Here is an 11,455-nt window from a genome sequence, read left to right as displayed (position 1 = left end):
TTTTCCGGCTGGGAGAAGGAGAAAATACTGTGATATGGCCATATGTGTTAAAGTGTTAACCCATCAGGACTCGCTGCTCCAGCTTGTTTTAAAACAGCAGACTGAGCTTTCTCTTCAATCCCTACATCCGCTGTGAGCCCGGGCCAGGCCTCCCAGTGCTGCTGGCATACAAACACCAAATACTCCTCTTGTTTTCGCAGCCACACGGATGTGAGACTACCGAAGAAGCAGATGGTTTTATTTTCAAATTTCCACAATGTGACTCCACCCAAACAACAAGCAATGAGTGTCAACATTCAACAGCATTAGCCACAACAAACTGTCTCTCTGTGGATAGGACTTTCTTCATTTTGCCTGTGATCTGTGCATGAAAAAGAAATTATGAACAGAAGGCAAAGTGACGCATATCACAAAATTCATTGTTGAATGTTAGTAGTATTTTTTTAATGTGCAAAGTACCAAAGTGAATTTACACCAGAGCAATCCACAAAAATATAAACACGTACTACTTCCAAAGTCTTTAAGTCCCCACAAGGACGGCACAGCATTCTTGCAGAAATGGTTCAAACGCTGGGGATGACCTCACTTGTTTGCAGTTTGTTGCCATTTTTGGTACCTACGTTTGAAAAGATCCCTTTGGTACACAGGCTGTTCTCAGGTCAGTCAGGGAAAATGAATTTGTGACGTTCCCACAGAACACAGAGAGGGAGGCGGAACAGAGAAGTCTCCATCCTGCCCTCCTGTGGAGAAGCTCAGCGTTACAGTGACACCTCAATGCTGGAGGCAACAAACAGCCGCTGATCTGACATCAGCTGAGTCTCACATAGCGTAACATAAAAGAAGACCATCTATGTTAAAACCCATGTTAAAGATGCTACAGTCTGACTTGTGGGTACTACAGTCCTGCACTTCATCAGTTAGTGAGGCAGAGTGGTGATCCTCATACTTTGACTCGCAATGGGGTACGACACCATCGGGGTGGTGGCGTGACTCATGGTGATGCCAGGCAGTGGCTGCGTCATGGACACTGCCACTGGTGCCACAGATACAGCCACCGGTGCCATAGACACAGGTGGTGCCATCCCCTGAGCGATGGTCTGTGCAAGGGCAGCTGAGAGGGGGGTGATCTCTGGGTTGAGGTGGGGTGGTGGAGCTGTGGGTGGGGCGGCATTAGTCGGGGGTGCCGCAGGGGCGCCGGTAGGAGCTACCAGGTCTTGCTGGGTGACAGGCCGAGGCTGCAGTCCAGCACTGCTCAGGGTGGTGTGAGTCTGGGCGATGCCATGATTGTAGGAACTTACTGCACCCACAGGGGGCGCCAGACTCTGCTCAGTGGGGGCAGGGGTGGAGGACAGCGTCATCACTTTGGCCTGGCTTCGGAACTGGGCGTTCTGTTCCAGAAGAACCTCATTTGTGGCAATGAGATTCGAGACCTGAAAGACACAAGAGACACAGATTAGAAAAAATGTGTGTGGACAGGGTCGCCTAAAAGGGCCAGAAGCTTGGGATCAAAAACAACGTTCCAGTAAAATGATTACCTTGAAACCACACTAAATACGTCACAGGAAACTGTTAATTTCTTTACATTTAGCACGCCCACCAACTACCTGAATCACGGCTTTTGCAGTTATTTATCCTAAATGTTTGTGCAGAATGACCGAGCAAACTTTACTCGTCCCAGAGCGTGTCTGTGTCTTATGATGCTACAAAACGTGTTGTCCTTTTTTTAAATGTTCACTGGGGTTTCAGTCAGATGGCTTCCAAGTCAGCTGTTGCTTTGGTTTAAAGTAGGTATGATACATATCTGCTTGTTTGGGGTCAGTAGGATAACATGCCTGTGCAAAATAAAGTGATTTTTTTTGTGGTTAACATGTAGTTGATCCTGTTCATGTCACAAACTCCATAGTGTGTTCATTACAGCACTGATCTCATGACTACCATCATGTGAAAGGACCATAATAATTAACTAATAACATTACCTGAAGCATACCAAGTACATTTGACAATGTAATGCAGTCTGATACAGTTGACAATAAATGCTATCCTTGTTGAGACTCTGACTTTGACTATTGCTCTGCACTGGTCTTTCAAATGTGGCTGCTGTTTTACACACATTGTATCTGGTATTGGTTAAAACTGAAAAGTCAAATTTCGATTTACACTGAAACATATGTTTAGATTTGACTGCCATACTATTCACATGGGAAAGGTTTGCCACTCGTGTGATTTCATACAAGGATTTCTCAGAGATCCAAATGTGTTGTTTTTTTTCATCTCTCAGTCTAACCTGCTTCTTCAACTCTTCCACTCTCTTCCTCAGCAGGGAGTTTTCTTCCTCCAGGAACCTGTACTCCAGAGGACGTGGTGGCAACGTGGCTTGGACTCCCAGCTCATAGTGCCCACCTCCACTTCCATCTGTGAGGCGCAGCCCCTCCAACCGCCGCCTCTTCAGCTGCAGAGCAGTGTGGTCCATAGAGGCCTCCAGGGAGCCGGCATCAAACAGCCCACTTTCAAGCAGCGGGTCATACACTGAGCATGAGCTCCTGTCGTAACGCCGTTGCCCTGCAGAACTTATGGGCAGACAACCGCTCATCCCACCTCCACCTAAACCCCCAACTCCTGAGATACCTGGATCCCTGCACCCACCCAGGCTGGGGCAACCCATGCCCATCATATTACTCCCACCTCCACCTCCCACAAGTCCTTGCATTCCTCCACAGGCACCTCCTCCTCCACCACCTATCCCTCCCCCAGCACTCACCATTCCACTGGCACCGGGCCCCACGACACCACCCACTCCGACCCTGGAAGGTTCATATTCATAGTCTTTTTTAACATGGCGAAATTTACATTTATTGCCCCTCTGGCACTCTCCCTTTAGGAAGTCTCTGCAAATAGGGACCTCCCCACGGCTATGGGGGAGATCCATGGGGGACAGGCCCAGTCGTGCCGCAACTTTACCTCGCAGTCTGAGGGGGAGCTCTCCTGTTTTCTTATAATAGTCTTCATCCTCCTTAGAGCCATGGACAAAGCGGCAGTTGGAGCGCATGCACTCCTTATTCTGGTGGTCATGACAGAAGATGAATTCGTTCTTTTGCACTCCCAAGTCTGGCACCTCATTGAAGTCTGGGTGTCTAAAGCGGCAGCGCTTCCCTCTCTTGCAGACATTGCGTATGAAGTCTCTGCAGACACCGTCCAGTGCCAGTCCTGCACCTTGACCCCCACCTCCACCGTTCCCACAACCGTTGCCATTTCCTAGCGCACCTCCTCCCCCCATGTTCCCAGAACCAGAAACACTGCCTCCGACACTTCCTCCTGAACCTCCTCTGCCCTCTCCTGATCCCCCTGCCAAACCAGACCCAGGTCCTCCTTCCTCACCCAGACTACCAGCACTCCCACCACCACCTGACAGGTAGGAACTGTCCCGGTCAGGCATGGCGCTCGACCCAGCGCGAGGAGAAAACGGCACTCATGTGTATGAGGGGGGGCTGACGTGACCTGGCAAACATTCACATACACAAAGAAGTCATGAATAGCTTTTTCTAAACATCTGCAAGATAAAAATGTAAACCCAAGTTGAAACATTTGCTTTGAAAGTAAAGAAGAATGTAGCTATGAAAGATACGAGGGCTACAAAATGAGCACGTGACTGCACCTGGTAAACATAAAGCAGCATTACTGTAGTTGTTGACACTGGATGGTGACCAGCAGCCAGCACTTCGGTAAAATATTACAAAATAACAATTGGGTTCATAACGTATAGGGCTAAATTGAATGCACGGGTTAGCTGTTGGCAAATAAAGCACAGTATCGTAACATATACCTGAATAAGTAAGTCTCAAATGGTGCTAGGAGCCCGCTGTGCTCGTGGCTGATATTTGCTAGCTAACGTTATCTGGCTAACTCGCTAAATGCTAATGTTGTCTTACCAAATTGAAAATGTAAACAGGATCCAGAGAACATACGAGTAACTCCCACGCAGAAACGACTCGCTCCGGTTCACCTTAATCTACACAGCTAGCTCGGCTAACATAACAATTAGGCGTTTGTTGTTTTTGGCAATTCCTCAAGGCCCCGGTGCTGTTTACCACATTTCTTGATGCATCTTTCATCCCCAACGAAGAAGACGGTCCTCTTCCTCTCAGTTTCCTCTCGGCGCTTCTCTGCCCTCTAGTGGAGATTATAGTGAACTGTATCAAAATATGATGTGGCTTTGTTTTGCTTCATCGGAATTAATTTCTACAAATGTTTAAAGGTTTCATAGAACAAGGTGGCCACCCTATCGCTAAATGACGGTGAGCTAAGTGAATCGCTGTAGCTTCGCCACCACGCTTTGTTTCAGTTCAAATCGGCGTGACTTCACATCTTGCGCTTTAAAGCTGACAATTTAGTGAGTATTTTTATTGCCTTGTGCCTGCGCTTGGGAAGAGCAGCCCATTTGGGTTAGCATTTATTTGCATTGCTGACGTGTAGAGCTGACAGCTGCTTTACGCACACATGAACATGAGCTGTCACACCGGCAGGAAGCTGTATTTCCTGATAACTTCTTCGTGTAGCTTTTGTGCCTGAGCTCCTCGAAGGTGCTCAGCATGGCACCGCAAAGTGTTTTCAGCTGGATGCAAACCTACGCGCTCCTGCAGCTCTGCCTATCGGAAGTCCTGCCTGCAGCCTCAGAAACCAGCAGAAGTTACTATGAAACTCTCAATGTGGAGCCAACAGCAACTGACAGCCAGATAAAGAGGAGTTTCCGCAAACTGGCCATAAAACACCACCCCGATAAGAACAAGAGCGCCGATGCAGAGAAGACTTTCAGGGAGATTGCTGAAGGTACAGCATGCCTGCAGCCAGCCGATACTGGTTATAGTGTAATGTATAGCGTGTGTGCAATTTTTAGGCGTTTTTCATATATAACAACCATTTTGGGGGTTGACCCAGCTAAAACTGATGCAGTGTATTGTTTGACTTTTGTGTTTTCCAAACTACAGATTCAACTGTTTTGTTATCATTGATATAAATAAGATGAGAGATATTAAAAACACACCTGTACAGTAATGTGGTACAATTTAAACAGCACCACAATTCTTTTCTTCTCCAAAACACTTTCAACACAAACTGAACATCATCACCTTCATGGCGTTTGTTGCAGGGCTCTTGCACATCAGACTGTATTACTTACAGATGGACCTGATGGACTTGTACCTGAGTGCACTTGCCTCGCTGTGACTCAGCCAATGAAATAACCCTCTTTTCTCCTCTTCTAGCCTACAAGGTGCTGTCCAACAGGGAGACAAGGAGACTGTATGACAGCATGGGCCATGAGGCTTTCCTAAAAACTGAAGCCTCCGATGAGTCCGAGGATGAAAATGAGGCGAGCTTTCACTTCAGTTTTGCAGACCTCTTCCACGACTTTGATCATATTCCCTTTGTGGAGGAGCCGTACTTCCAGTGGAGCTTTTATCAGGATGGGGAGACTGAGGACGGTCCATATGAGCATTACAGTTTTGCTGAGCCTGGCTTCAGCTTTCATTTTGGGGATGAAGATGAAGATGAAGAAGATCACCACTACTAGATGTCCGTCATCTTCGTCCTGTATCCTGTTTGACTGTTGTGTTTTAATGTGTTGTCTGTCTGTTTACAATAAAGTCTCCATGTTGAATTGTCTCCTCAGTATCTGTGTCTTGTATTCTGTATGTAGATATTCAGCTAAATAGACCCTTCGGTAGCTGTGTTTATTCTGACTGTTTTATGGGATAACTACAGTTGAATGGTTGTTTACAGGTTTGTGAGGTTACAGGGTTGACAGCTGGGGGAACTGATTGGACCGTTATGCCGCTGTTCCTGTGTGGGTGTGTCGAAGGTCTTAGTTACTGACTAACGCACTAGTTGCTCAGCGTTTTCCCTGCGCCAGCACTTTACATTTGGCACTGTTTTACTCTGTTTCTCGCAGGACCAGTGTGCACTTTGACCCAGAGGATATCCTGTGCCTGCTCAGCAGTTGGAGCCTGAGTGCACTGAAGCCAACATAAGGCAAAGGATCTTTATAGCTTTATGCAGATTTACCAAGATAATAGGAGACTGAGACATTCTACGAAGTAGATAAGAGGCAGACTGGAAACATTAACCTACAAGCTTGACAATGATGGTAAGTTTGCTTGAAAATATTCTTTCTCTCTGACCACCTCTGGGTGTCATGTGACAGGCTTTTTCCTCCACGCAGACATCCATATAAGCAGTGTGGGCTAAGTGAAGCTATTCACTCTCAGCTGTTGTATCGATTAATATTGATAGCCACATTTTTTATTATAGGAAGAGGTAAAAGAAGTGACACCTACTCTGAGTGTTCAGGGTCACAACATCAAGGTTGCGGAGGTGCTGAAAGATGGAGACACGCTTACCTTCCTAATTGTATCTAAAAAGGTGAGAAAATGATGTAATTTTTATTTGCTGCAAGCATGGCTCGCATCAGGCCACTTGATTTGTTTGAATAGTGATATTGTACAAAAGGCTGTTCGCATGATGTGCTGCCTCTCTTGTCTGTGCCAGCTGTCGGGGACAGGGGAGTACCATGTGGATCGGACCTATGATGATTTTGAATGGCTGCAGCAGCATCTGTTCTCTCAGGAGGATGTGCCTGGGATTCAGGGAGTCATAGTCAGTGCTTTATCTATCATCTGTTCTTATTGTCATCTGTGCGCAACTAAACTTATGCACCCGTCTCTGACAAAATGTCAGAACATGAAGGTTCATGCTGGAACCAGTTGCTTGCTCAGAGTCACTGTATGACTGTTGTAGCTCCACCAATCAGAGGTGTGTTCAGAATTTGAGCTAACTTCATTAACTACAGATGATGACAGGAAGTTGGTTGGACATGTGCTACTGCTGTCCAAGTTATGCAGAGTATTTTGTTATAAAATGCTTCCTCCTTTCCCTTCGTTGTAGCCTCCTTTCCTTTGTAATCAGGAAGCTGCTTTTAGTGCTGCCCTGTGCCTGCTGCTCCAGTACTGTAGTCTGATTGGTTGCAACTGTCAGGAAGTATTTTTTGTATGTTTCCATCCAGTAGGACAGCGTGTTTATCATATATTGCAGAAGCACATTCTGTGTAATGGGCTCTCCCAAGCAGAGTGTCTAATTAAAGAAAGTTTTGTGTTTGGTATGAAAAAAAAAAACAGTGAAGACAATAATGAAAATGTACTCTTTTTTTCCCCCTTAAGTTTCCACCTCTTCCTGTTAAGCCTCAGGTGAATACATCTGCCAAGGTTATGAAACAGCTTGGTGAGTACATCTGAAGCCCACCTCCAATAACAAGGAATAGAATTAAGCTTTTTAAGTGGAATTATGCAAATATATTTTCCATTTCAGTGTCTCCTCTGTTGAACAGTGTGAGTGTCGTATGAAACAAAACGCTGATGGTTTGCCTGCAGGTTTCCTTGGTCTAGGAGAGTGGCAGCCATACTGTAAAGCACTGGAAACCTTCCTCCGGCAGATTGCTGCACACAGCATACTCAACAAAAATAAAGCAGTGGAGATCTTCCTGACGAGCTCAGACGTAAGTGGACACAAACAACTTTTTTTTATGGTTAGCCCCAGTAAAAAGAGAGAATTTTATGTTCCAAGAGGGTGCAACGTGATACCTTTTTACAAGAGAGACAGATAATAAATGGTTAAACTTTCACTGACACTGTTTCAGAAGAGGGAATGGAGAGATTCATGTGATGTGATGTGATGACATGTGATGACAGAGCATTCACTGGAGCATCATAGGGAGTTTCTGCCAAACACAATCCAACAAGCTGTGACCAACATGATGCACCTCAGTCTTATGGCCACATTGTGAGGAGCCCGTTATCCTCCATAGAATATTGACTTAAGGCCGCTCCTGTGTTGGGACACACACAGCTGGAGTGTAACGTGTGTCCGTAGGTTAAGGAAAGGAAGGACAAAAACATGAAACAGGCTGGTGAAATGTCATAAAATGAGTGCACTGAAATGTTAGTTTTACACAGTTTTGATGAGAAAGAGGATGGTTTAATAATATAAACAGTCAATCATACAGATGAAAGTGTCCCTTTACAAAGCAGTGCATTCTTTCACACAGGTATGCATGCATGTACATGTACGCAGGTATGCACACACTCAGTCATTCTGCCTCTTCACTGCATAAAGTTTATGTCAGGACATCTCAGGTCGTGATTATGGTAACGCAAGTTCTTTCCTGTCTGAGCAAGACAAATTCTCATCAAGTCTGGAATGCTGTATAACGAGCATAAGCAGATTCTGTAGTGGTGCGGGCCAAGAAACCTCAGTGGACGTTCCAAGAATGTGTGTGCGTGCTTTTTAATTCGGACACTTGTGTATCTACTTTCTAAAGATCAATGAGCTTCACGTTGCTGTCAGCATAGTGTGTTTGTCCTATAGACTTCCTCTGATTCCATATGCTGTGTTAAAAGAGCGTTAACTTTAAAAAGCTCATTTGTGTCCTTGCGTGTAGCCTCCAGGCAGACAGAGAGTAAGGAAGAACATTTTCAACCGGCTGAGTCAAGCTGTGGAAGAGATGAGGAAAGAAGGCCATAAGGTACACGGGTGGGACTCATCCAAAGAGAAATTCACAGCCTCTACATGTATGTTAGCGTTTAATGCCATCATGTCTGTGTCTGCAGGATGTGGACGAGTTCTTTCAGACTGAACGGGATCATAACCTTGTTTTAACTGGCTGTGCCAAGAGTGCAGCTGAGGTGGGTGAGCTGTCACCTGTTTGCTTAAGTGTTTGTCCTCCTCCCTTTTTTTTCTCTCTCACAACCGGACACACTGTCCTGTTTGTTTTTTGAGCTTATGAACTTTCTTTTTTCCTGCAGAGATTCCTGGATGTGGTGCTGACTGAGCAAAGTAAGAAAAGTGATGCTTTTCATTTTAAAGTTTGGGAGGATGCACAAGAAGTGCTCATCAGTTTGATGTTATTTGGGATTTGTGTGCGGTTAGATGCAGCAGTTGATATGAATCGGAGGATATGTAGTGTTTTAGTGTTTGTCCACATTATGGCATAAACTTTATTTGCCCCCCTGAATGTGTGCTCTGTGTTCTGTTTGTTTGCAGAAATAGCAGTGGCCTGTGGGCACTTCTCAGCTGCTCTGCATCTGTGCATGGAACCAGGGGAGGATCCCGACAAACAGGCTTTCTCTAAGTGAGACAGAACTTGTATTGCTCCCATGCCCATATCACATGAACTTCACCGACAAAAAAAAGTAGACAAACTGAAAACACTTTGTTCTTGCAGGGCTTGTGTGAAATTATCAGAAGTCTTTGATTCTATGAAGGTAAGTCGTTTGTCCCTTTTACATCAGAATCAATGGATAACAACAGAGGAGTAACAAAATAAATTAAAAAAAATTAGAAATGCAATCATCAATATGGCAACAGACAAACCAAATACATGAATTATTGAAAGCCTTGAAAACATTAGAACCGCACAAGGTGGTCAAAGTGGCCAATAACAGATAGACAGCAGAGTGGGAGTGGATTGCCAAATGCAATCAGTTATAAACAGTAGGCAGAAACAATAGGTATCAACAGATTTACATTACACTGCATTGTTGCTTTGCTTTGTGCTTGTGTGTGGGCAGAAAAATATGGCAAGTGTTGCTGAGAACAACGTGAACACTCTTGGGCTCGGCCTGGATCTGGACTCACGCTACCAGGAGGCAGAAAAGGTGCGTCGTCTTGTTCTGAAGTCATTTTTATGTCCATCTTATGCATGTTGTCGCTCCATCTCACTTGAATCCTGGCATGGCCTACACCAAAATGTCTGACCAGTATTTCTGTGTGTGACATGATTATTATGTCGAATGCAGGAAATGCTCTTCAGGAGAACCTGTAAACTGGTGGAGGTAGAGTCTGCCAGAAGGAATGCAGAGAGGGCCAAACCTGTAAAGAAGGCTGCTGTGAGTGTCTGTAAGCATGCATCACAAGAGCGACGCTGCTCCATCAGCTGTACATGCTGTCGTGTGACCAGCAGGTGTCAGTAACAATCAGCTGAAATGATTCTAAGCCATCCGATGCGAGAAAAATCTGTATATTCACTCTGATGAGCAGTGTAATGATGATGACACGCTCTCCATATTCATCAGATGGAGGAGGTGAAGAGGGCAACAGAGACAGAGTTTGATCACATTTGTGGAGTGGCGAAACAGGAGGTAAAACACATGGCTTACCCATCTCTAGTGTATTGTATAACTTGCTGTTTGTTGACTGTATGCACCGACACACATTTGACTTGTTTCTCCCAGATTGCGCGGTTCCAGGGTGCACGTGTAGAGATGCTGCAGCGGGCTCTGGTTCAGTGGTGTGAAAAGCAGCTTCTCACAGCCAAAGACAATGCTGACCAGTTCAACCAGCACCTGCAAGCCCTTAGAGGGATGGCCTAGTGACCCCACACTTAATGAAGCGTCCTCAGCATGTCTAAACATAGCATGGGATAACCCAAACATGTCCTTCATCATGTTCTGCTGTAGGCTGGTGCTTTACTGGGATCAGGTACATCCAGTGTAAATAAAGAGAGGGAAGCAAACGAGAAAGAGATAATCAAACTGGATGGCTATTATTTGTACACACACACACACACACACACACACACACACACACACACACACACACACACACACACACACACACTCATATTTCCTCCGTTTCTTCTCAATCACACTGCCCCTGTAGAAATGATGGTTTTGATGTGTGTGTGTGTGTGTGTGTGTGTGTGTGTGTGTGTGTGTGTGTGTGTGTGTGTGTGTGTGTTGTACACTCCACTCTTACACTCCAGCTGAAAGTGTATTGTGCTGCTCTCCAGCTACTACATCAGCTGGGGTCACACAAAATAAAGTGTGATGAATTGATTCCCAAAGTACCTGCTCGCCTTTGTGTGTGTTTCTTCCTCCTGGATCATTAATCAGTTGGTTTGACTTCTGCTGCAAGGACGTGGCAGCAAGGACGCCGTGTGCTCGCTTTTTATTCGGCTTTGGAAACTATTCTGTCTTTGTGAATATCTGCTATTGATCCCTCTTACAGTCATTCTTACTTTCCGTATGATTGTATGAAACCTGTAGTGTGTTCCAACGTTTCTGTACTTCGGCACAATGTCATCCTCCCCTTCTCTGTCTGCTGTGGGCTGTAGGTCCATATCTCAGCTCTGCTGTGCGCTTCATCTCATCTGTTCCGGCCTGTAATCTCTCCGCTGGGTGAATAAAGAGGAGTGGTTCCCATTTGAGGGAATGAGTCAGAGAGAGATAGACGACTGGTCTTGTAAGAGGAGAGGGTGGAGAGGAGGTTTGGTCCATTCGACAATGAGGGAGTAGATAAAAGGCAATCATACTGTAGAGTGCCCAGAGCATGTTTTCAGTTCACCCAAACAGAATATTTGGTATGGTCTTGATAGAATGAAAGGCTGTTGACTCTTGGCATTGGTTGGCAC

The 11,455-nt window shown here is 45.4% G+C and overlaps 3 protein-coding genes across 4 annotated transcripts; 2 read left to right on the top strand and 1 right to left on the bottom strand.

Moving 5' to 3' along the window:
• Positions 1-195: 195 nt before the first annotated feature.
• On the bottom strand, positions 196-4,125 carry zc3h10 (zinc finger CCCH-type containing 10). 2 transcript variants are annotated; one of them, XM_070959797.1, is made up of 3 exons: positions 3,927-4,125; positions 2,285-3,495; positions 196-1,430 (listed from the first exon to the last, which is right to left on the bottom strand). In XM_070959797.1, exons 2-3 carry the CDS (start codon positions 3,431-3,433, stop codon positions 918-920), a joined length of 1,662 nt encoding a protein of 553 aa, XP_070815898.1. In that variant the 5' UTR covers positions 3,434-3,495; positions 3,927-4,125; the 3' UTR covers positions 196-917. The 2 variants fall into 2 exon arrangements, with proteins under 2 accessions (XP_070815898.1, XP_070815899.1); XM_070959798.1 differs by lacking the exon at positions 3,927-4,125 and having other exon boundaries at positions 431-1,430; positions 2,285-3,535.
• A 335-nt stretch (positions 4,126-4,460) lies between these two features.
• LOC139329456 (dnaJ homolog subfamily B member 9-like) lies at positions 4,461-5,663 on the top strand. The gene is made up of 2 exons (XM_070959796.1): positions 4,461-4,824; positions 5,259-5,663. The coding sequence occupies exons 1-2, from the start codon at positions 4,587-4,589 to the stop codon at positions 5,564-5,566; spliced, it is 546 nt and encodes a 181-aa protein (XP_070815897.1). The 5' UTR covers positions 4,461-4,586; the 3' UTR covers positions 5,567-5,663.
• A 294-nt stretch (positions 5,664-5,957) lies between these two features.
• LOC139329192 (sorting nexin-6) lies at positions 5,958-10,692 on the top strand. Its single transcript, XM_070959376.1, has 14 exons — positions 5,958-6,139; positions 6,304-6,414; positions 6,541-6,648; positions 7,209-7,269; positions 7,419-7,543; positions 8,486-8,569; positions 8,655-8,729; positions 8,850-8,880; positions 9,088-9,175; positions 9,269-9,308; positions 9,615-9,701; positions 9,843-9,932; positions 10,119-10,184; positions 10,278-10,692. The coding sequence occupies exons 1-14, from the start codon at positions 6,134-6,136 to the stop codon at positions 10,413-10,415; spliced, it is 1,110 nt and encodes a 369-aa protein (XP_070815477.1). The 5' UTR covers positions 5,958-6,133; the 3' UTR covers positions 10,416-10,692.
• The last annotated feature ends 763 nt before the right edge of the window (positions 10,693-11,455 follow it).

Source organism: Chaetodon trifascialis, chromosome 3, assembly GCF_039877785.1.
Source record: "Chaetodon trifascialis isolate fChaTrf1 chromosome 3, fChaTrf1.hap1, whole genome shotgun sequence".
NCBI lineage: Eukaryota > Metazoa > Chordata > Actinopteri > Chaetodontiformes > Chaetodontidae > Chaetodon > Chaetodon trifascialis.
Note: the sequence above shows the minus strand (reverse complement) of the source record. Positions and strands in the feature narration are given on the sequence as shown.